At 42.9% G+C, this 25971-nt stretch overlaps 1 protein-coding gene across 2 annotated transcripts in view; it reads right to left on the minus strand.

The window, feature by feature from the left end:
• Positions 1 to 25971, minus strand: part of IGLON5 (IgLON family member 5) — a 766795-nt gene that overhangs the window by 146957 nt on the left and 593867 nt on the right. The window contains exon 8 of one of the 2 annotated variants that reach the window (XM_077456584.1): positions 13671 to 15699. The exons of the other annotated variant lie outside the window; for it this stretch is intronic. Within the exon in view, the coding sequence (XP_077312710.1) occupies positions 15599 to 15699 (101 nt within the window). The 3' untranslated portion in view covers positions 13671 to 15598. Of the gene's footprint in view, positions 1 to 13670; positions 15700 to 25971 lie in introns of those variants that run through there. 2 annotated transcript variants of the gene reach the window in all.

Consider the following 25971-nt stretch of genomic DNA (forward strand, 5'->3'; position numbering starts at 1 on the left):
GGGTCCAAACCTTTCCTCTTTCACCAGTGTCCTGCCACTGTTTTGCCATACCTAAAATTTGCTGCAGCACACATAGTGCTCTGGGTACCCAAGGTTCACCACCCCGCCTCCCCCCCCCCGGGAAAAAATCTAATTGTGGCCTGTTGAAAATAAATAGTTAAAGCTACGTAACATAAAAACAAGGCCGTTGCCCACAGTAGCACGCCAAGGTTATCATCTACTCCGCTCCGAAGGAAATTGTATTGGTTGCTCCCCCTCCAAATTTCATAAATTAGGATGAAGCATTTCTCTGATGTGCTCAGATGAAGCCTCTATTGAAGTCAGGAGTGTTTTCCGCGCTGGTGTAAATAACCCAGTTCTGTCTCCGAGTCGCTTTATTAAGCATTGAAGACGAGCTGTAAATATAAAGTGGATTGTAGGATGTTAACTGTTCATTTGGCAGCAATCTGTTAATTCCTAATAAATTGAGCCGGAGGCCGGGGGTGGGGGGGGGGGGGGTGGGGGTGGGCGATGCGGCATATGTGGCGGCTTAATGGGCAAACGAGAAAATGCGAAAGGATAAATCATTAGCGATCGTCTTGTCCCTTAATAACGCACAGCGTGCTGCCTGAACAATCGCTAATGCCGCAGATCCGCTTAAAGGGGAATTCCAGGGTATAACGAGGTTATCAATAGTGAGGAGCGGATGGATGAGTTCTTCCAAATCTGCGGAGAGCCTCTGTGTGCCATAGATTGCGATTGCTCGGCGGGCTGATAAGGGGTCCAAAGGATGGCCTCATGTGTAATATTTATGGGAGACCCCCGCTTCATCCTGCAGACGTGTCCCCATTAGGGGTGAGTGGAGCAATCCTGCAGGATTTCGCAATGAAATATCCTTGACCATAAATTTGCCGGAATTAGCCGCAAATTTTGCTTTCTTCAGCCTCGTACACAGGATCGGATTTTCCGACGGGAATTGTGTGTTCACAGACTGTTGGCCTAAAATCCGACCGTTTTGCACGCTCCATCAGACAATTGTTGTCGGATTTTCTGTGGACAAACGTTGGATGGCAGACTTATACATTTTCAGTGGACAGCGGTCTGTTGTCCGATTTTCCGATTGTGTGTACACAAGTCCGTCAGACAAAAGTACAAAGTACAAACGCGCATGCTCGGAATCAATTCTCACCAAACACAACATTAGCAGAAGGTGCCCAAAGGGTGAGCTGAAAAAAGCTGAAAAGCCACATAGTACGTCACTACATTCGTGTTTGTTGTCCGACAATTGTGTGCCGTTAGCAGGGCTCAAGATTTCAATTCCTGAGCTACTAGCCAGGCCTCAAGGGTTACTAGCCATCAGTTTCCCCACCCAACCCCTACCCTACACCGCCCCTAAAAAAATGCCCTCATAAATTATCTCATGAAATTATCCTTAAATGTTTTATGCAAAATTAAGCAACTTTATCCATGCTCATCAATGCAGCCTTGCCCATGTCCACCAATGCAGCCTCACCCGTGTCCACCAATGCAGCCTCATCCGTGTCCACCAATGCAGTCTCACCCGTGTCCACCAATGCAGCCTCACCCGTGTCCTATAATGCAGCCTCACCCGTGTCCACAAATGCAGTCTCACCCGTGTCCACCAATGCAGCCTCACCCGTGTCCACCAATGCAGCCTCATCCGTGTCCACCAATGCAGCCTCACCGTGTCCACCAATGCAGCCTCACCCGTGTCCACCAATGCAGTCTCACCCGTGTCCACCAATGCAGCCTCACCCATGTCCACAAATGCAGCCTCACCCGTGTCCACCAATGCAGCCTCACCCATGTCCACCAATGCAGCCTCACCCGTGTCCACCAATGCAGTCTCACCCATGTCCACCAATGCAGACTCACGGTGTCCACCAATGCAGCCTCACCGTGTCCACCAATGCAGCCTCACCCGTGTCCACTAATGCAGCCTGCCCGTGTTCATTGTGCTGCCTACCTGTGTCCATCATGCAGGGGAGCAGAGGAGAAGAAGAGCATTGTTGGCCAGATGATAAGAGCGCCAAGGGACATTACTGGAACAGCTTTGATTTCAATTGCTGTGTGTTCCCACCACTCGGCGTTCTGCACAGCCCTGCCCCCCAGCTGGGGAACTTTGTTACACATCACTCATTCTGGGTTGGATGGGTGATCTGTCTATCAAATTCCCAGAGGCCAGGCGGAGGGGCTGTGTGTGACATTGAGTGTGGAGAACACTCGACTAGTGATGTCTCTCGCGCTCTGATCATCCAGCCGACTCTCTCCTCTCTCTTTCCCTCTGCGAGCAATGGGAAAAGGACTCCAATACAACCTGCTGCTTGGCAGTGCTCGCCCCCCCTCGCTCCCAGGCAGCCCTTCCTCGCCAGCCGTATGCAAGACAAGTTCACGGCCAATGCCCTTTGGACAAATGTCTGACGCTTTGTCTGCGGAAAATCCAATCGTGTGTATAAGTCTTTAGGGCCGGTTCACACAGGGGGCGATGCAAGGCGACACGACTTGCCTCGCCGCGACCTGCCGCGACCTCATAGACTTCTGTATAGAAGTCAATGCAAGTCGCCCCGAGGTCGCCCAAAAGTAGTACAGGAACCTTTTTTCTGAGTCGGAGCGACTCGAGTCGCTCCTCTCAGAACGGTTCCATTGTACAGAACGGGGGCGACTTGTCAGGTCGCGGCACGGCAAGTCGTGTCGCCTCGTGTCACCCCTGTGTGAACCGGCCCTTAGGGAAAATGTGATTGAAAAAGTATACAGAGATTGAAAAATCATGTGATCACCGTCATAGCTATAGAAATCACATGGCTTTGTTTATAAACAAAGTCAACCATGGCTTTCATTAGTATGCTGATGAGGGGGAAGGGTGGAACAAGGAAAGGCATAAAATAACCAGGTTAAATTTCAGCTCATAGCGATAACTGAACTTTAAATCCCTTTCACACTTGTGCGACTTGTCCTGCTACTTGGGACTGCAAAGTCGCATGACAAGTCGTACCCCATGATTTCCAATGAGTACCGTTCATATCTGTGTGACTTCAAGTCGCAGCAACTTCAAAGTAGTCCCTGCACCACATTGGTCTGACTTTGATGCGACTTGAGTTCCATAGACCTCAAGATTACACAGCACTGCTTCAAGTTTCAGCAAAGTCACCCCCCCCCCCCCCTCCCCGTTCGGTTGTCTTCAATTCAGATACTCACCTGTCCAGCGTATCCAGTGTTGCCTATGCCACCATCTTTTTAACTGAAGTCACTGTGAGCCTGGCTATTACTTCGGGCCCCCGATGACGTGCTCTAGGCTTTAGGCTTTGTGCATCAGGTCTACCCACCAGCCACCAGTCCCTGCCGACCATGTGACATTCTGATCCCAGGAAGCAGTTGGAGCAGGTATATGTCAATATCACCAAGGCGGGAATGGTACCAGGTGGTGGGGCCACAAAAAAAATGATAGAGTGGAGGATGGAGGGGGGTTTGCAGAGAGGAAAATTCCCCTTTGGTCTGCTTTAACTTGCCTGCAGTCTCTTGTAGTCACCTTTATAGCATCTCCCAGACTGGAAGCAGGAGAGACAGTACTTGAGGGCCAGTCAGGTGCCCTGTATTCACATATGCTGACAATGAACATTCTAATAGGAGGAGAGAGCAGTGACATAACCTCATAAGTCTCTTGCTGCTCTTTCCTTGTTCATACGCAGGTTGGGGGCGGGGAGGTGACCAGGCTGTTCTGTTAAACTGCAGCAGTAAAAAGTCAGGTCACCATGCTAGCTGTACTGGCTGGCAGAGCTATGTATATCCCAGTACTGGATGGCCACAAATATAAATCCTCTGGGAGGTGGACCCCTGTACGACAGTGGTGGTAAGGTGTGTGGGCATTAAGGCCCAGCTGTTGCATGTATGCATAGCTGTCCTGTTTTGGGGAGCCCTCCGTTGGCTCCCTAAAAACTGTGACCGAGATGTCACTGACAGCTTATGGTCAATTACTAACACTTGGAAGCTGGTAGGCGGGGCTCCCAAAATCATCACACATATACGCTGCTGTCTTGTTCTGGGGAGCCCTCTGTTGGATCCCCGAGAACTGTGACCGATCTGTCACCAACAGCGTATGGTCAATTACTGACTAATGGAAGCCACCAGGCGGGACTTCCAACATTGCCACATAGACATTTCTGTCTTGTTCTGATAAGCCCTCCATTGGTGCCATCAGGCCTGTGACCGAGCTGTGGCACAGTCAGCTCATGGTCAATTACTGATGACCAGAAGCTGGTAGGCGGGGCTCCCAGTAGCATCACGTATATGTTGCTGTCTAGTTCTGGCCCTGCATTGGTCCCTAGATTGGTCCCTAGATCTGTGACCGAGCTGTCACCAACAACTCATGGTCAATTACTGACAATTGGACGTTGGTAGGTGGGGCTCCCAAAATCATCTCATATAGGTTGCTATCTAGTTCTGGGGAGCCCTCCATTGGCGCCCCCAGACCTGTGACTGAGCTGTCACCAACAGCTTATGGTCAATTACTGATGATCGGGACCTGGTAGGTGGGGTTCCCAATAGCTCCACATGTAAGTTGCAATCTTGTTTTAGAGAGCTTTCAATTGGTGGTGCCAGGACTGTGACCTACCTGTCGCAGACAGCTCACCAGGGCCGGGACAAGGGGTGGGCAGGAGGGGAGGCTGCCCTTGGCATTGTGGTATAATGTGAGGTGGGAGGGCACCATGATTAGATTGGGGGGGGGGCATTTGTGTTGTAAGGGGGAATTCAGCAGGGGATAAGAATTGTTCTAGGAGGGGAAATTTGGTGTGTGTGCTAGAAGTGGTGATTTAGGGGGATCTGTGCTGGGAGGGGGGGGGGGGTGGAGGAGGAGAACTTGTGCTAGGAGGGGAGACTGGAGGGTTTTGTGCTACAAGAGGTGATATGGTTGGTGGGGGGGGGGGGGGTTGTGCTAGGGAAGGAATTTTTTTTTGGGGGGGGGGATTTGTGCTACCCTGTTTCCCTGAAAATAAGACCTATTGTAATTGTCGGTGATGGCTGCAATATAAGCCCTACCCCCCAAATAAGCGCTAGTCCTTGTAGGTCTTATTTGCAGGGTAGGGCTTATTTTCGGGGAAACAGGGTAGGATTTATATTGCAGCCAACACCGGCAATCACGCTAGGTCTTATTTTCGGGGAAACAGGGTAGTTAAAAGAAGTGATGATTGATGGGGTATTTGTGCTTGGAGGGAATTTTTTTTAGGGGGGGATTTATGCTGGGGGGGGGGGCAATTGAGGAAGGGGGGGAAATTGTGCTGGGAAAAGGGAATTTGTAGTGGGGTAGAGGATATGTACTTTTTGGGTAGAAGATTTCTGCCCTGGGCTCTAGAGGACCTTGTCCCAGCCCTGCAGCTCACCATCAGTTACTAATAATCAGAAGCTGGTAGATGGGGATCCCAAAGTGTCATGTATCTCTTACTATCCTGTTCTGGGAAGCCCTCCATCGGCTTCCCAAGAACTGTGACTGAGATGTCACTGACAGCTCATAGTCAATTACTGACTATACAGGGGAGCCAACTTGCGGCGGCTGGTCTGGATGCGGTTAAGGAAAAAATGTGTGAACCCAGGGTATCAGAGGACTCACAGGACCAGGACAACCAGAGGGATACTGATTTATCTTGCAGCCCTCAAGAGGGCAGCGCTAAATATACATTGCTGTCTAGTTCTGGGGAGCCCTCCATAGGCACCCCTAAACCTGCGACCAATGGAGTCAGCGCTGTGAAGCCAATCACAACGCGGCAAGCTCGGGAGCCCCGCCTACTGGCTTTGGGTGTAGCAGCCCATTTAATGAGCCAAGTCTAGCCACTGTAAAGGGGTCAAACAGGTTCCTTATATATTTCATCTGTGTATTTATTTGTGGTTCAATAGAACCTTTATAGAAAAATCGCTTTTGTTTTCTTAAACATTTTTAAAGACACAAAACTGCTACAATATAGATTCCTGTGTGAATAAAAACATTCCCCAAACTCCTCTAAAAATCGCAACTCAGCACTCATGAGCACTTCATCTTAAATAGCGCCATTTCGAAGGCAAAATGATAGCAAAAACGTCAGTTTTAATACGCTGATATAAATTTAAGGCTCAGCGCCTGGAGGAGTTGCGGCATGCGGCGTAATTAAAGCATTTTTTCCCGATTTTTAAATGAATTTGTGCCAACTTATCACCGAGCTGATTTGAGGATCATTATTAAACATTTTCTTCTGCGTTATGGCTGAAATATGACGATTCCAAAGAGTGTTTACTCCAGATTTTCTGCTGCGTCGGTGGCTGTGTCAGCTGGCGGTCTGCCAAAGTGCGCTGTAATGAATAGACATCAGAAATAGCTTCACATAAGGAGACTATAACATCCCGTACTTGTTTTTCGGTTTCCGTTCAAGAAGAACCGCAGCCAAAACTTTCTGGTATTTTTTTAGTGATGGATTCAGTAGGGAAAGTTTGGGATCTCTGTTGGGGGGTTTTCCTACTGTCTAGTTCATGATTCGGGAGATATCCCATTATTTCCTGTCTTGGTGACACAACAGGAAGTAAGAAAAGGTGACATAGACAACAAACAAAACCATATACCAGTTTTTACCAGTATTCACTCTATAAAAAAAAAATAATCTTCTGCTTTCTTTAAAGCTGAACTCCAGGCAGATATTAATACAGCTCCGGAAAAATCGAATTCCGAGTACACACGACCGAACTTTCCATCAGAATAGGTCCGACGGAATCATTCCGTCAGATATTCTAATCCGATTGTTTTTCTTTTAAAAAATTCAGAACGTTTCAAATCTGTCTCAATTCACGGACTCAATTCCTTTCGGGAAAACCGTTCATCTGTATGCTGGTCCGACGGACCAAATACGATACAAGGGTAGCTATTGGCTGCTGGCTATTAAACTTCCTTTTCTAGTCCCATCATACGTCATCACGTTCAAAATGAACAGACTTTAGTCCGTTTGTGTGTGGGCAAGTCCGTTCTTTCGGAAGTCCTTCGTAACTCCGTCGGGAAGACCGTTGGACCTTTTCTGCTGGAAAGTCCATTCGCATGTACACGGCATCAGAGTACAAAATGTGAAAAACACACACAAAAAAGTGCACTTAAGTGTGTGTCTCTAGCCTACTTCCAAAAGAAGTAGGACTCTACCCTGACCTCCCCCGGGGTGCAAGGTTCCTGACAGGGGCAAGGCTCAACTTGAAAAGACCTGGTGGACCCCACTCCTCATGGTCAGCCAAAGCCCACCAACAAGTACTAGGTGAGGAGCTCCTCTGAAGAGAGACCCCCAAGTTCAGGGGAGGAAGGAACCTGATGGCTACACATTCTCCCCCTAGACTACAAGGTAGGCAGGAGGAACCACACCCTCCATCCAAGTGAAAAAAACACAGACAAAAGTGAAAAGTGACAAAACATGACAGGGAAATAAATTAATTAAATAGTGCTGATGCAGGTGCATTGGCTAGGCCTCATGGCCTGGTAGCAAAAACTTCCCTGGTCTTAGCCAAAAGGGTTAGCCCAAAGAGGCACATGGTAGAAAAAAGATTAGGAGATGAGGCCGTGTGCCCCTTCTTACAGTGGATTTCCCATGCCCAAGTGATACTAAGAGCACCGCTGACACTGTAGGCTCTCCACCTTTCCAGCCCATACCCAGACCAGGTAGCACACTCAAATCAGGATGCTCCGCTCCGGGCCCCTCAGAACCCTCCATGCCAAGGGAGTACTCCAACCCCACACTTTACGTGGTGCATGCTCAATTGCTTTCAACTGGGAAGGCTCCTCAGGACCCCCATCATACAGGCTACTGCACACACTGGCCGAATGTCAGCCGGTTTCCGTTAAACTGGTCGGTACTGGCCAATATTCCACCCATGTGTACCAGCCTTTAGAGGAATATTGAGATCTGCAGGGGACCCATAGGACTTAAGGGAACGAGAACTCGTGAATGGTCTTCAATGGCATGAGCACTCAAAAAGTGGGTATTTACCATCTTCTTTTACAGGTTACAGGGTTTTGATTTATTCTTTTTTTGATTATATTCTTTTTTTGAGAGGTTCTTACCTTTCCTTTTTCAGGTCCAAAACTTGAAATTTAAGCTTTGTGATCATTGTGGAAGCTCCAGGATGTAGACATGGTCCCACCGAATGCTATACGAGGAGTATTCAAAAAGTTCATGGAAAAATTGAATCAAAAGCACAACATTTTAAGAAAAACCTTTATTTTTCGACATAAGCTCCATCCACATCAAGACACTTCTGCAAGCGATGATACCAGCCATTTATACCATACTGGAAGAATTGAGGGCCCTAAGAATTTAATTGGTGGGATCGAAATGGGTATCTTTTGAAATATTTTTCAAGTTAGGATATAAAAAGTCAGAAGGTGTTAAATCAGGACTGTACGTTGGATGTCTAATGATTTCCCACTGAAATTCTGGCAACGTTGGCCTTGATTGATAAGAGGAATGGGCAGGGCATTCCCGCAATGATGACGGCGCTTTTTGGCTACACGTTTAGCTAATCTTCTCAAAACACTTGCATAATATGGAGATGCTAACCATTTGACCTCCAGAAGGTTTTACCCCCTTCATGACCAGTTCATCTTTTGCTATTTAATTCTGTGCTACTTTAACTGCCATTTGCTCAGTCATGCAATACCCAAATTATACATATATCACTTTTTTCACACATTATTTTATTTTTTATTATATAAACGAAAAGAGACTGAAAATTTTGAAAAAAACAAGTTTTTCGTATTTTTTTTTTTTTTTTAAACTTTCCGTCGTAAAATGAAATGCAACAAATGCATGTGTGCTGATATACCTTACAGACTGGCTGGCTTTTCTCCCTCATCTCAGCTCTGAATGGTAAGTGAGATCAGGAAGAAAGAAGCAGCCAGCTTTGTTCACTGTATTTACAAACATAGTGATCCCTGTGCTGTGGTTGGCCACAGCCATCAGCAGGTTCACAGCCAAAGTCATTGGCTGTGAGCCTGCTGACAAACTCACGCGGTGCCCAACCACAGCACACGCGACATGTTGCACGGGCGGGAGCCTGTATACCCGGAAGTTACCCTGCGATGCACCTGGGAAGTAATATTAAAATGCTTGCTTAGTTTTCTCAATAAAATGATTTTCCACAAACTTTTTGAATGCCCCTTGCACTTCAATCAGAAAGAAGCAGCTACACCTTATTTCCCAAACCTAATTTTTCTTGAGTGAAACAAGTATAGAAATGTGTGTACAAAGTAATGCAGTATGGTTCAAAAAAGATACACTCATCAATTTTAATAAAAAAAAAAAAAATACCATGAGAACTATTAAAGCCAAATTCCATATATATATATATATATATATATATATATATATATATATATATATATATATATTTTTTTTTTCTGTAGTTATATCGGTCCAGCTTGGTCCAAAGTATAAGTATATATATTCCATATCCGGTTGATTTCTGTGGAAGCAGAGAATCACTGTAGTAGCCACTGCTGCTACAGTGATCCTCGCTGTCTTCCAGGTTCCATGTCTAGCGGCTACCCTGCTCTTGAGCTCATGAGAACGTGGTTGCTCACTTGGCATGAGCACCATTCAGAGAACGCCTTCTATTTTTTCCAATGATTTGGCAAGGTGGCGAGGTGGGGCGGTGACATCACTATCTCCACCTCATCCAATCAGAGAATGTCTTGTATTCATTGAGGAAAATACAAGGCGTTCTCTAAATTGTGCCCCCGGGACCTGGAAAACAGCAAGGATCACTCTAGTAGCAGCAACTCTGTTTTCACAGGGATCAGCCGAGTGTGAAATATGCATACTGTACATTGGTCCACTCCATGATGCACCAATGTAACAATGCAAAAAGAAAACCATAACACCATACCTTAAAACAGTTGAAACCCCAAGACTTACACCAAGTGAAGTACTGTATGTTTTCTATGTTTGATGATAGACCTGTCATCTTCAGAGGGCTGAGTTTCCCTGGATGCGTTCATCTCAAAAAAAGACTGAGAACATCTTGTGGCTAAGAAAAAGATCTGCATGGGACGGAGTTGGTAGGGTGTTAGTATTGCAGCCAGAGCCAAAACCTGATTGTGTTTCGTTGTATTTATAAAATATTTGGCCAGAGACAGGCTTTAAATCATACACTGTACACACACACAAACATTCACACAATTTCATGGTTAAGAAATAATTTCATTTGCCTCTTTAGAGGGAGTATAAACTAATTAGAGAGAAGGCTATTTGTCATATTAATATAATAGTAATGTAATCTCAGAATGTGCTACAGAAATATATGGGAATAATTTACGATGTTGGGGAATTCGCCATCACCGCATATTTACAACTTTAATTTCAATTTTGTGTTTCAAGTTGTGGCTCTTCGCTGTTTTCGGCGCTCAGGAGAAAAAAAGTGTTTTCAGAAATAAAGAATATTGCACCCTTATACACATGAGTATTCTGCTGCCACTTTTGATATGTTAGAGTTCTCTTTGGTGCTTGTTAAATAGAGGAAAAATAGGAGTTATCAGTTAGGCTCACTAATTAAAAACATTTAGAGTGAACATTGAAGTTGGGAAGCAATAGTAAAGTGCCACCTTGGAAAAATATCCAAAATATGTTAGGTCTTCTGGACTGGGATAATATAAATACAGTATGCACTCTAAAATCATGTACTGTATATAGTCAATCAATATGTATCTAAAATTCAGATTTCATGGGTTATCTCCTAGACATGTGCACACTGAAATATTTTGTTTCGGAATTTCGTTTTCATCCGAAAAATGTATTTATTTAGTTACCCCCGAAATTCGTTTTTATTTATTTTGTTTAGTTAAAAAATGCATTCGTTCGAAAATCCGAAATAATTAAGGTCGAATCTGTCATTGAAGGCTTATGGTGTCTGTCGAATGTTCTAAGAAGACTCGACAGAGCAGCTAAACTGTACAACGTACATTTCTGGTCGAATGTTCCGCCTACAAGCTATAGTAGAATTCTAATGTTGTATGACACTAGTAATAATTATATTTATTAATTATTATTACTAGCCAACCAACATTAGAATTCTTCTATAACCTATAGGCGGAGATTTGACCATAAATGTCCGCTCACGGCGACTGCTTTGTCGAATCTTCATGTCGAATCTTTTCTTTCTATGTCGAATAATTTTGGACTAATAGAGTTAGGTGAGGCACATTCGACCTTTTTTGCTATTGTCTCTATAATGTTGAATCTTTTCTCTCTATGTCGAATCTTTTCTCTCTATGTGGAATAATCTTGAACTAATAGAGCTAAGGTTAGACACATTCGACCACAGGTTCGATGGACAGAGATCGCCATTGTCAGCATCATGTCGAATCTCCTATCTATATTGAACTGTTGTCGCCACGAAAACGAAAATAAAGCATTTGTTTATGTCGGATTTTTCGGTTTTTGGATTCTACCCGAAATTTGGACAAAAATGCATTCGGATGAAAACGAATGCACATGTCTAATATCTCCTAGCTTTAAAACTAGTTTGGCTTACAGGGCTAAAGTGATACCCAAGTACACCGTATGGCCTAAAATTTGTGGACACCTGACCATGACACCTCTATGAGTTTGCCGCACATCCTATTTCAAATTGGCATTATTACAGAGTTGTCTCTCCTTTGCGCTCCATTCTTCTGAGAAGGCTTTCCTAAAGAATTGTGTCTGTCTTTGGGATTTTGTCCCCATTCGGTCAAAACATAATTTGTCAGGTCAGGTACTGACACTGGATAAGAAGACCTGGCTCGTAATCAACATTCAAATTCATGACAAACATAATTAGAAGGGTTAAGGTCGGGGCTCTGTGTAGGACACTGAGGTTCCTCCACACCAAGCCATGACTTGCTGGGTCTTCCACAAGGTTGGAAGTGCACAATTATTTAAAATGTCTTTGTATGCAGTTGCCTAAACAGTTTAGAAATATCTGAACTGAATCATTTGGTGGGGTGTCCACATGCTTTTGGCCAATATAATAGGTCAGGTGTCCACACACATTTAGCCATATATTATAGGTTACACCGTACCATCCATTGGTTGATATTTTGATGTACTGTATTATATGCAATGTGCTGCCAGCTGTGTTGGTGTATACTTACACACGTGGCTTTGCCCAGAAGTCCTTCCTCCATTTGTGTAAGGCGTATTGTTAATGCATAGGTAGATAATTCATGGGTAGGGCATACGTGCCCTCTTGGTCATTTTACCACCCCACTGATTGGGACTACAAATTCTTTTAACCGTACAGTTCCACATATCTAGATAATGTGATGTGTTTTTTACATGTGGTGAGATGTTGATTTATGATTATGTGGGCAGCACAGTGGCTAAGTGGTGAGCACTTCCCCCTATTAGCACTAGGGTCATCGGTTCAAATTCCAACCATGGCACCACCTGCCTGGATTTTGCATGTTCTCACTGTGCCTGCTTGAGTTTCCTTCCACACTCCAAAGACATGCTGGCAGGTTAATTGGCTGTTGCTTAAAATTGGCCCTAGTATGTGTATGTATGAATGTGAGTTAGGGACCTTAGATTGTAAGCTCCTTGAGGACAGGGACTGATGTGAATGTATAATATATATGTAAAGCACTGCATAAACTGACGGTGTTATATAAGTACCTGTAATAAAATAAATCATATATTTTCCCTTAAGACTTGACTAGGGACAACAAAATGGCTAGTAGTAGTCTTCCATCTCCACACTACGCTTCAGTCTATGGTTCTTCTCTACCAACCCAAACCTACCATCTTGTACTCCAGCATTTTGCAGGCTGACCAAGACCAATAGCCACATGCTGATTAAAGTAGATTCAAATGCAGTTCCTAAGATTTAATGTAAGCGTGGGGTGTATTTCAGGTAGTTCCATTTATTTTATTTACATATTCATTGTATTTGTGTTTTTCTTTCCATTTTTTGTGGGTTTAGTTGTTGTTTGTGTACTATCAATTACATTTATTTTACCTTTTTTGTCTTCTTTCTGATGAGGCCAATGAGGGTCCAGTAAAATTCACTTAATTCATCTTCCTGTGACGGGGTGACAACACTGCTGCAATGCTTCTGAATTGAGTGCAGCATTGTCGCCATTGTGTAGGTTGCAACTGTTTTCACAATAGGGGGATGAGTATATGTTGTAAGGGGTATGGTTGTTAGCATTGTCGCTGCTTATTAAAGTTGGTAGCTTGTCAATCAGCAGCTGACCACACCTAGCTCCACCCACTGCATTCTAGATAGACAGCACTGATTCTGCTGCTCAAACCCTTCTACTGGGACTGGCAGTATCTGGGAAGGGGTGAAACACAATTGAAGGAAAATTCGGCTCACTCAGGATAGGTAAAGGATTTTTTTTTTTTTTTAACTATATGGGGCTTATGCATCATAGATTTGGGACCTGTTTGGACAGTCACACAACAGTATTTAGATGTGCTTTATTTTTTGCCTTCTCATTGACTCCAATTAATTTTGCTAAAATGGTAAAAGGTTGCCAAAATCGCCAGATTTTCACCAAACATTGCCAAGTGTCATGTGGTCTCTCAACTGCCACTTAGTCTTAATGGACTTGGAACCCAAAGAAATTTCGGCCAAGCGACTTCCTATGAATAGTAAGACCAAAACAGTCTGCAAGACAAAATATCACCAAAATACCAAAGTAGAGTTTGTCTCTGTTATATTATAACACTTTATACATTTGTTGCCAATATTCACAAGTATTTTTTTTTTTTATCTTTTTGCAAAAAGAAAACAAAAATACCCCCAACAAATCAAGAAAAAAAATGCCTTGGATTTCCAGTGATGAGCAATAAAGTGCCCCAACATAAAGGCAACTCCCGCCCCCTCCCTTCTCCCCAGCATGTAGGTATGGAGAATGTGAAATCCCAGAATGCACTGCTTTGATGCACAGCTTGGAAGCTCTCGTTGGGACCGTTTCATTTTATTTCGGCCGCACATGTATCGGTTATGGATAAATGGATGGACGAAGAGACGCCAAGACAAAGACACACTTGGGGCAAGTTTAGTTTTTTTTTGGATAACACCAGTAAGATCTCCCCAGGTGGTGGCTATTTTTTTTTTTTTTTTGGAGAAGCTTAGAAGACAGTTATGGAGGCATCCTGGGAATTATAGACCCAAATTTAAAAACAAAAAAAAAAACGAAAATTGGGCAACAGAAGCTTGTTAAACTAACCTAAGCCCCTTTCAAACTCGGCACCAGTGCAAATCACAAACATTAACAGCCCGCAAGGATTGAGTCCATTCTCGTATCAGCATAATGCAATGAGTAGTAAGTGCGGGCCTGGGGGCTTGCAATCAGTGATAGGACCATGCAGACAGACAGCTAACATTCAGACAATACTCAAGGCCCTTGGCTCCCCTTCTTTTTTGTCTGTGAAAGGGGATTAGGGTCTGTAGAATACCCACAAGAATGTCACAGACACATTTGATGAATGACAGGCATATGAAACTAGAAGGGACTGTGCGCTGTCCCTTAGTTTTCCTAATGTTTTATCATATTTTATTTTCTACTTGCATACTTGCCCTGCTGTCCCTGAAATGGTGGTACAACATCTCTTAAACAACCCATCATCACCCATCTTTCCAATCCATAGCTGTGGTTCTCCATATCCATGACTATTTGCCAAACTTGTACGTTTTCTTCCACCACCACACTCTTGAGGTGTCCAAAAAACTATTTTGAGGGCCAGGAGATGGTGATACAAATGGGCATCCAATTTGTTGTAGAATGAATACCAAGATCACATATTGATTTATAAAGAAGACCTTATTAAGATGGACATCTACTGTACTTTTTTTTTTCCCCACATCCATTCCATATTTTGCTCTGTTGTAGTTAGCATTATTTGACGTTCATCACTTTTGCAGAAATATGGTATAAAATCCACTCATACTCATTTATTGGTGTTGTCGTCGTTTGGTGAGAGGGTAAGGGACTGGAGGTAATGTACACAGTAACGGCGAATTAGACACAAGGTCAGGCAGGGGAGATGACTTTAGACGTCTGGGCTTTTTTTTTTTTTTTTTCGAGAAAAATCCCTTCAAGAATGATAATGAGGTACGTAGAGCAACTACACTGAAACTTTTTGCCCTTCCAGAGCTGAAGTGGCTTGCAAGTTGCTTCAGCGTTGCAAGGGGGGGTAAAATAGCAAATTATTAATGTCTCCTAAAACACTAATGAGGTTCATTTTGATTTGCAGTCACTCTCTTCCCTCTCCGCCCTCTAAAATTCTTCCATGTGTTTTGTAAGAGCACCTGGGTTCTAAGACGTCTCCAAAGGTGAGCCCACCCAAAAAAGTTCCGTAGTCACTGAACGTCACTGATTACATCCACCCAAAAGTGTCCTTTCGTTCATTAGAAGGCGTAGAAAGTCAATGACACGGTTTTCAAAAATGCATAATTTGTTCCCTCACAGTGTCGGATTCCTTCTAAAAAAATTATTTTTATGTTTTTGTTGATTTTTTTAAATTTTTTGTCGATGTTCTTGTGTAATTGTATTTTTTTATTTTTTTTTCTTATTTCTTCCACTGCCCGTCTTGAAGATTAATTCTGGATATTCCTTCTTACATTAGATTGTACGTAAGAGGGAGACTAATGTGAGAGACAAGACACAGAGAAGAAGAGGAGATACAGAATACGTCACACCGTTGTTGGGAGAAAAGCCAGGTTCTGTAAGAGAGAAGAAAAAAAAAGAAAAATATGAGAAAGTGGAAAAAAGGAACACATTAGAGATAACACACCGCACCAGATTTCAGAAAGTAAGAAGTTGAATTCCAGTTCACTTAACACATTCGTTTGCCTGCAGGCTTTCTCGGCCTTGAAAGATGTACAGAATCAAAAAGAACCCAATTTGTATGATGTTTACAGTATATTTTAAGTGACTTGCCTCCAATTTTTTTTCTATTTCTGATTTTCTCCGCTGTAAATGAAGGTTGTCTTTTCTCTTTGGTCTGTACAAAAACATTAATCTGGATTTCCAGTTTTGGCTAGCAATGCTGCATGCGAAGACTAGACAATGTTACTCAGGATTGTCAGAAAAAATTAGAACACAGATGACTACAGATCAGTGAGTCTTCAAAGTGGACCTGAGTTCAAAAAGTAAAGATTTGCTATCTTATAGAAAAAAAACATCTAGAAATGTCAATTGTGCCTGAGCAGTACCCTTAAATATTTATTTTCTATCAGTTGCTGGAGAATGTGTTTAACACTGAGACAGATTCATACAAGTATTTTTTGCCTTGATGTAGTGTTCTCGTTAGGACCTTTGAAATGGGTTGTCTCGTCATTTTGATTAAAAAAAGTACTCCTTTTTTTTGTATTTCTTGTGTCCCCTAGGGACCCCTTTGTCTCCATGAGCTGCCAACCAGACCCCTTGTACACACCAAGAGCTCCTCAAACCCAAGGTGGACTTTAATATTGGTGTGTCATGGATTTAAAACCTTGTCTCTACCTGCAACTTCCAGTCCATCTAAGCCCTTGTACACACGGTCGGAGATTCCATCGGAATGTGTCCTATCGGACCGTTTTGTTGGATATTCTGACTGTGTGTGGTCGGCATCGGACTGTTTCCGTCGGAATATCCGTCGGACCAAATTTTCCAACTTGCTGGAAATATTTTCCGACAAACTGCTCCGATCGGACATACTCCGATCATGTGTAGCCTACTCCGACGGACAAAGTGCCACGCATGCTCAGATCAAATTCCAAGACCAAAGCTATTGGCTACTAGCCTGAACGTAGTCCCGTTGTAAGGAAATAACGCCATCACGTTATGTACAATCGGATTTTCCGACAACTTTGTCCGACCGTGTGTATGCAACAGTTTCGGACAAAATCCGTCGGACAAAATCCGTTGGCCAAATTCCAATGGATTTGGTTGTCAGAATGTCTGACTGTGTGTACAACACACCTAACAAAGACATGTGAAGGTCCTCTCGGTAAGCTACTTAGGCCTTGTACTGCATGGTGAGATGTGCTGCTGGATGCCCCAGCATTTTACTAACATGCTACATTTGCATTTTGCTCAGGGCTCCTCAGGGGTGGTGACTAATCTTCATCTATATGGTTAGTTCTAGTACTTTAAGCTGATGTCAGAAGTTGATCAAAACTCTGCATTTTTGCATACAAGAGGGTGCTCGAAGCTGCTCCAATATTTATCTATAGAGTCTCTTCTAGTACTTCTAGTTCTAGTACTTCTTTAAGTTGACCCATTCTTATTTGTAAAGAATAACTTGTTAAAGATACCCTTTTGGTTTAGCTTAATCGCAAGGAAACTAAAGTTCTATGCTCTGCCATGGTGTAAAAAGATATTATGACCAAGGAATCTCATCCTGGAAGGCTGAGGGGCCCCAGGGAAAATGACTTTTCAATTTCCTACTTTGGTTGGTAAAACATTGGTTGGGACCTTGAGCCTGGAGATTTTGTAGAGATCTGGGAGGGATGAAATCTCCAATCCTGGGTTTGTGTTTTTAGAACAACCAGCACACTAATTGGGCAGGTGTGTTCTGGGCTTTTAGGAGAAACCATGGTTCTGGGCTCAACCCCAGCAGATAGAGGTTTTTGCCCAGGAGTCATGAGGTGGGGCCAGAGCAGCAAGGGGCTGCTAAGGGTATGTTCCAAGTGTTGGTGAGATGATGGTCTGTAAAAGACAAAACAAGGGCCTGGAGAGTATAGCCGTGTACACACGGGTGGACTGTCTGGCCAACTAAGTCCGTCAGACAATCCAACAGACAGTCCGTCCTACTTTTGAATGAACGGACTTGACCACACACGATGAACAGACAGTCCGTTGAAAGCTTGCGCGATGACCTGTACAGCACGTACGACGGGACTAGAAATACGACGTCCAATACACTGCAATGCAACCTTCGGCCGTGTAAATCCTTTCTGAGCATGCGCCATACTTAGTCCGTCCAACTTGCCTACTCACGAGCGGACTGTCCGCTGAAACCAAAGTTGGACGGACAATATTACGGAAATTCCGAAAGACTTAGCCCGCCAGACTATCTGCTGAAAAAGTCCGCTGAAGTCCACACACGAGCGGACTGTCCGCTGAAATGTGTTTCAGCGGACTAAGTTGGACAGACAGTCCGCCCGTGTGTACGCGGCCTATGAGTTGCAGTAATGTATGTGTAGGTCAGGAGGCTAATGACCCGTTGTTTTGCAAACCCCTGCAAGGGAAACGCATCAATTTTGAACTTTTTAAATAAAATTGCGCAAGAAAAGATGTTAAAAAAGAAGAAAGTGAGTGGCGATGTCCTTAAAAGCTCTATCACTTGAAGCTAGTTCTCAGTATTTACAGCATCTCCCAAAAGAGAGTGCATCCCTCACATTTTTGTTAATATTTTATTATAACTTTTCATGTGACAACACTGAAGAAATGACACTTGTCTACAATGTAAAATAACTCAACACACAGCCATTAATGTCTAAACCACTGGCAACAAAATATTGACACTTTGGGCCCAATTTGGACATTTTCTCTTAGGGGTGTACTCACTTTTATTGTCAGCGGTTTAGACATTAATGGCTGTGTGTTGAGTTATTTTGAGGGGACAGCAAATTTACATTGTTATACAAGCTGTACACTCACTACTTTACATTGTAGACAAGTGTCATTTCTTCAGTGTTGTCACATGAAAAGTTATAATAAAATATTTACATAGATGTGAGGGGTGTACTTACTTTTGTGAGATGAGATACTGTATATATATATATATATATATATATATATATATATATATATATGTTAAATATTTGTTTAGCAAGTAAACATCTTGCTGACTGCGTGTGTGGTGGCAAGAAAGGAGGGCTTTAGTGCCCATCGGCTGCACATACAGTACCTTGAAAATTTATTCATACCCCTTGACATTTTTCACACTTTGTCACGCTACAACCAAAAACGTTAATGTATTTTATTGGGATTTTATGTGATAGACCAACACAAAGTGGCTCATAATTGTGAAGTTGAAGGAAAATGCTAAAAGGTTTTCAACATTTTTTACAAATAAATATGTGAAAAGTGTGGCGTGCCTTGGTATTCAGCCCCCTTTACGCTGATACCCCTAATTAAAATCTAGTGGAACCAATTGCCTTCAGAAGTCATCTAATTAGAAAATAGAGTCCACCAGTGTGTAATTTCATCTCAGTATAAATACTGTTGTTCTGTGAAGAGCATTCATCAGAGAAGCAGCCAAGAGGTCCATGGTAACTCTGGAGGAGCTGCAGAGATCCACAGCTCAGGTGGGAGAATCTGTCCACAGGACAACTATTAGTCGTGCACTTCACTAATCTGGTCTTTATGGAAGAGTGGCAAGAAGAAAGACATTGTTGAAAGAAAGTCATAAGAAGTCCTGTTTGCAGTTTGCAAGAAGCCATGTGGGGGACACAGCAAACATGTGGAAGAAGGTGCTCTGGTCAGATGAAACCAAAATATTACTTTTTAGCCTAAAAGCAAAACGCTATGTGTGGCGGAAACACTGCACTTCACCCTGAACACACCATCCCCACTGTGAAACATGGTGGTGGCAGCATCATGTTGGGGGGATGCTTTTCTTCAGCAGGGACAGGGAAGCTGGTCAGATTTAATGGGAAGATGGTTGGAGCCAAATACAGGGCAATCTTAGAAGAAAACGCGTACACACAACCAGACTTTCCGGCAGAATAGGTCAGACGGAATCATTCTGTCGGATAATTCGATCGCGTGTGGGATCATCCAATTTTCTTAAAAAAATTACTAGAACCACCTTTCCCTGTAATTACAGCTGTAAGCCTTTTTGGGGATGTCTCTACCAGTTTTGCACATCTAGAGAGGGACATTTTTGATAATTCTTCTTTGCAAAATAGCTCAAGCTCTGTCAGATTGGACCTAGTAATGGAACATGTTTCAAATCTGTCCGATGGACTCAATTCCTATTGGGAAAACCGTTCTTCTGCATGCTGGTCAGACGGACCAAATACGATGCAAGGGCAGCTATTGGCTACTGGCTATTGAACTTCCTTTTCTAGTCCTGTCGTACGTCATCGCGTTCGAAACAAACAAACTTTCGAACTGACTTTATTGTGGCCAAGTCCGTTCGTTCGGAAGTCTGTTGTAACTCCGTCAAAAGTCCGTCGGGAAGACCGGCTGAACTTTTCTGCCGGAAAGTCCAGTCATGTGTAGGCAGCATCAGAGTCTAAAAAAGACTTGAGACTGGGGCTGAGGTTTACCTTCCAGCAGGACAACGACCCTAAACATACAGCCAGAGGTACAATGGAATGGTTTAGAACAGGGATCTGCAATTAGCGGACCTCCAACTGTTGCAAAACCACAAGTCCCATCATGCCTCTGGGTGTCATGCTTGTGGCTGTCATTCTTGCTATGCCTCATAGAACTTGTAGTTCTGCAACAGCTGGAGGTTCGCTAATTGCATATCCCTGCAGTAAAGCCTTGGATTACGAGCATAATTCGAAACATGCTTGTAATCCAAAGCACTTGTATATCAAAGCAAATTTCCCCATAAGAAATAATGGAAACTCAAATGATTCGTTCCACAACCATTTATTCATATATCCTTCAGTTTATAGTCTGGGTGTCATGCTTGTGGCTGTCATTCTTGCTATGCCTCATGGGACTTGTAGTTTTGCAACAGCTAGAGGTCCGCTAATTGCATATCCCTGGTTTAAAACTAGATCAAAGCATATTCATGTGTAAGAATGGCCCAATCAAAGTCCAGACCTAAATCCAATTGAGAATCTGTGGTAAGACTTGAAAATTGCTGTTCACAGACGCTCTCCATCCAATCTGACAGAGCTTGAGCTATTTTGCAAAGAAGAATGATAAAAAAAATATCACTCTCTAGATGTGCAAAGCCGGTAGGGACTTCCCCAAAATGACTTGCAGCTGTAATTACAGGGAAAGGTGGTTCTACAAAGTATTGACTCTGGGGGGCGCCATACAAATGCCACCTACATTTTTCACATATTTATTTGTAAAAAAAAAAATGAAAACCATTTATCATTTTCATTTTCCACTTCACGTTGGTCTATCACATAAAATCCCAATAAAATACATTTACATTTTTGGTTGTAACATGACAAAATGTGGAAAATTTCAAGGGGTGTGAATACTTTTTCAAGGCACTGTATTGGTCTCTGTAAGCAACTGGATGTATTGATAGGAGCGTAGAACTCTTCCTAACATTCATAGGCAATTATTTCAAATTTTGCACAATACCAAAAGGATATGTTTTTCAAAATGTTTATACTTTACATACAAAAACCACTCTACATTCCCTTTTAATACCACAATTGTGCAATTAATTATGTTTTAACTAGCGACAGCAGCCATAATATCTCACAAAACTTAACCAGATGTAAAATATATATTGTACCACAATCAATGTTAGCTCCATTACCACTCTGCATATGAAAAACAATTAAGAGTTATAATCTTACATTTCCATCTGTTTTTATTCCCTGCTCCGATATGCTCTTCGCAGTTAATAGACCATTTATCTACGCACAAAACTGGCTTTCATTTAAAAGAATCTGCTGACCGCTTCTTGCTATGTGTCGGCGAGGCAAATATTTGATAGTAATTATCTGAATATTTAAAGGTTGCCAAATCGGTTCACTTTCAAGCCGATGATTAGGCTGAGGCCATATAATATTTTTTTTTTTATGTCGCTCATGGCACCACAAGTTCAGAGAAATTCCATTAAAACGTTGCATGATAGTCTCCCACAAAAAGCTCATTATTCTGTTGTCAGGACTTCTGAATTCTATGTATTTATGTGAAAATTAATCTTTTCCATTGTCGCTGATAAAAAAAAAAAATTGAGTTTAATATTTGAAGTGTGTGTCAAGCCTAAAACTTTTCCATTTTTGGATAGAGCAGGGAAGGATTGTTGCTTCTATATAGGGCTCCATTATAAATTTTTATCCTCACTTCCTGTCCTGCTGACAACCGTTTCGCTAGACAGGAAGTACGGGACTATATGTAAAAGAGGCACAGAAAAAAGCATTAGAGTCTCCTACTCTACTACAGAAATGCATTTATTTCTGTTTCTGTTTGCAGAGTTCTCCTCACTTCCTGTCTGGTCAGCAGGACAGGAAATGAGGAAAATCTCTCTAATGGGGCCCCGGCATGGCAGCAAAACTTGAATGCCCTGTACACACGGTCGGAAATTCCGATGGAAAAAGTCAGTTTGGATTATGTTGTCGGAAAATCCGATCGTGTGTGGGCTCTATTGGACTTTTAGCTGGATCTAAAATTTTCCAACAACAAAATCCAATCTGATTTTTTCCAATCGTGTGTACAGAATTCTGTCGGACAACATGCCACGCATGCTCAGAATAAATTACGAGACGAAAGCTATTGGCTACTGGCCTCTTTATAGTCCCGTCGTACGTGATGTATGTCACCGCGTTCTGAACGATCAGATTTTCCAACAACTTTGTCCGACCGTGTGTATGCAACACAAGTTTCAGCCAAAATCCGTCTGAAAAAATCAGACGCATTTTGTGGTCGGAATGTCAGACCGTGTGTACCGGGCATAACAGGGGTTCTAATCCTTCTCCGCTTATCCAAAGGTAAGCAAAAAAGTTTTGGCTGAACATACACTTTAAAGGCATTGTAAACCCTCGTGTTTTTTCACCTTAATGCATCGTGTGCATTAAGGTGAAAAAACTTCTGAGAACAGACCGGGCCCCTAGCCCCCTCGTTTTACTCACCTGAGCCCCTTAATTCCCACGGCGAAGATGCGCTCCCCCCCCTCTGTCCGGGGTTCTCAGCTATTGATTGGATAGATTTATAGCAGTGCAGCCATTGGCTCCCGCTGCTGTCAATCAAATCCAATGACGTGGGCGCCGGGGGGGGGGGCAGGGCCGAGTCCTACATTCTGCGCCTATGGACGCAAATGCTGGGCTCGGGAGCACGCCCGCAAGGTAACATTTAGCCATGTAGCCATTTTCAATAAGGGGCCAAATGGCCTTTGGGATAAATTGGAACACCAGTTGTGAGCGAGGTATTTTCATCCAACAGCAGAACCTTGACCTCAACCGTACTGAACACCATTGAGATGAATTGGAATGCCAGTCGTGAGCCAAGTCTTCTCATCCAAGATCAGAACCTTGACCTCAACCCTACTGAACACTTTTGGGATGAATTTGAATGCCAGGCAAGAGGCAGGTCTTCTCATCCAACATCAAAACCTTGACCTCAACCCTACTGAACAATTTTTGGATGAATTGGAATGGAATCGTGAGCCAGGTGTTCTCATTCAACATCAAAACCTTGACCTTAACCCTACTGAACACTTTTGGGATCAATTGGAATGACAATCATGAGCCAGGGGTTCTCATTCAACATCAGAACCTTCTACTCAACCCTACTGAACACTTTTGGGATGAATTGGAATGCCAATTGTGAGCCAGGTGTTCTCATTCAACATCCGAACCTTGACCTCAACCCTACTGAACACCTTTAAGATGGCCAGCCAAGTTTTCTTGTCCAACATCAGTACATGACCTCGCAGATACTCTTTTGGTTGAATAAAAACCCATTACCAAGCCTAGAGGCGATTCAGTTCGCATTGTGCGCTATACAAGTATTTCATTCATTCATTCATTACCACAGACTCATTACAAAATCTTGTGGAAGTATGGAGGATGGTATAGCCACAAAATAAGCGCAACTCCATATTAATATCCATGGTTTTAGAATGGGATGTCCAACAAGCTCAGATAGATGTGATGGTCAAGGGTTCACAAACATTTGTCCATTTAATATACATAGCATGGGGCTCCTAGCTCTGGTATTCTTTCTAATTTCCATCTCAAAGGCAATACACCCGGTGAACTAGAAATAAAGTGCATTCACAGCAATTGTATTTAAATCATCCAATTGTACAATGGTAAAGAAGTTACAATATATATTCATTCATTTTATCCAAATGAGTTCTAGGCCCTCTAGACTTCAAGACCACAGAACAGTCAGCTACAGCAATAATTACGCAAATTCAGGATACAAATATGGAAGACTTGTTCTTATAGGTAAAGGGCAGTTCTCCTCCTTCTTCCCATACAATCCTAATGGCCGTTGAGGCATCCCAAAATTCAAAGAGAAGAAATGGTGCTGCTACCCATACACCATACCGATGAAAGAGCTCCTGGGTGCTCACTGAGTGCATATAAATAGAAAGATGATCCGCACACCAATAGTTGCTCTTAAAAACTCTTCACCTTTAGTCAAGAACCACAGTACACAACCACAGATAAGATCAGTTGACGCGTTTCAGCCCTATGAGGCCTTACCAGAGTGATGGGTCAACAGAAATATTTGGGGGCAGTAGGAAATAGGCAAACTTTGACACTACCCAGAAGTGTACATTCATCTCAGGAAAGAAATCTGCTGCAGACCTGTGCTAGCACTTTTAAGCATTTTATACCTTCTCACAGGTACTTTAAGAAATAAAAAGTTACAGCTTACATATTTATGGAGAAAACAGCAAGAAGCAAATTGCTTGATAAAAATAGAATTATTTGTCAGCGGTTTCTCAGGTTGGCCTCTAAAATTCCGTCAATGGTGACTGCATTTGCTTGGCAGTCTAACAAAGTGCTAAACAAGCATCACAATCCTTTAGAATATCCAGTACGGGGACAGATAAAGGACCCTTTCAGGGAAATCGGAACAAAAACAACAGCAGCGCTTTAAAGAGGATTGTGGGAATCTGATTAGAGCTGTGAAGCGTGCACTCGGGCTGATAGTCGTTCCCCAGAAAGTCTCCAGTTAGATGTGGAAAACTAGCTTGTTTTCTTCCCTGCAAGGTAATTAAGGAAGCAATTATTAAAGTTTTGCAGTCTTGGGACTTAACCTCAAAGGAAACCTCGGGCCGTTGGCTTGCCTGGAAAGATAGATATCGATGACATTTTTTTTTTTTTATTGAGACAAAAAAAATTTAGAAAAACAAAGACAAAGAGCAGACAAAGACCTTAAAAAACCTTCTGTGGCGGCAGATGAGATACCTTGCTTCTCTGTGTCTGTGACAATAATTTTAAGCAATAATAAAAAAAAGAAAAACAGAAATGACAATCCACAACAAGCCTGGAGGCTGAAGTGAAGAGGACTAAGATTGCGGCAGAGGCATCTGCGGCAGACATACTGTTGGAGACTTCACTGCTTGTTACAAAGATGTCAGATGCGCACTTTGTACACCCTGGGAGCCGCGCGGCGCGGCCTGCTCCACAGCAGATACAGCTCGGATTTTTTTTTTTTTGCTATTGTTGCATGATAATCTGAGGAGGCAAAAGGGTGCTCAGGAGTAAATTGGATAAAGTTAATTTGAAAGTGCTGGAAAGTTGGGTCATCCTTGAGTTTCGAAGGAGGGGAGGCGGAATGCGCGCTAGATAAAAACGTGAAGGAGAGGGCGCTTTCTAGACTACGCCGACAAGTCAGCAGATGGCTGGGTTTACAAAGATAGGCGCACCGGGGCACCGTGTCAAACACATTTCTCCGTTTTAAGCTAAGATATCCGAACAGACGGAAAAATTATGTTTCACGGCTGGTGTGTCTCAGTGCTATTGTTTCATGAAACACCTTCTGATGTGTTCAACTAAAAAACTAAAAATTTATTAATCTTTTTTTCAAATAAAAATAAGAATTCATGTGAATATTTCACATTTACAGCTTGTTGCCAGAAGGTGGAAAGGCCTAGACAAAAGACAATGCGAACAATTGAATGGATGTATGGTCTCCCCTGTAAATGGTGCCAGGCTAGAATGTGGAGAGACCTAGACAATATTTCAAGTTTTCTGGAGACTCTTAACAACTGTTGTACTAAATCAAACATGAACACCAGGAGAGAACAGATTACAGAGACAGCTGAAGAATTCAGAGGAACACACCTTGGAAAATTGAATAAATGTATGGCCTCCCCATAAATGGTGTGTAGAAAGAAATCT

This window comes from Lithobates pipiens, unplaced genomic scaffold (assembly GCF_037356315.1).
Source record: "Lithobates pipiens isolate NorthernLeopardFrog02 unplaced genomic scaffold, aLitPip1_a1.2 Scaffold_27, whole genome shotgun sequence".
In the NCBI taxonomy this organism is placed as follows: Eukaryota; Metazoa; Chordata; class Amphibia; order Anura; family Ranidae; genus Lithobates; species Lithobates pipiens.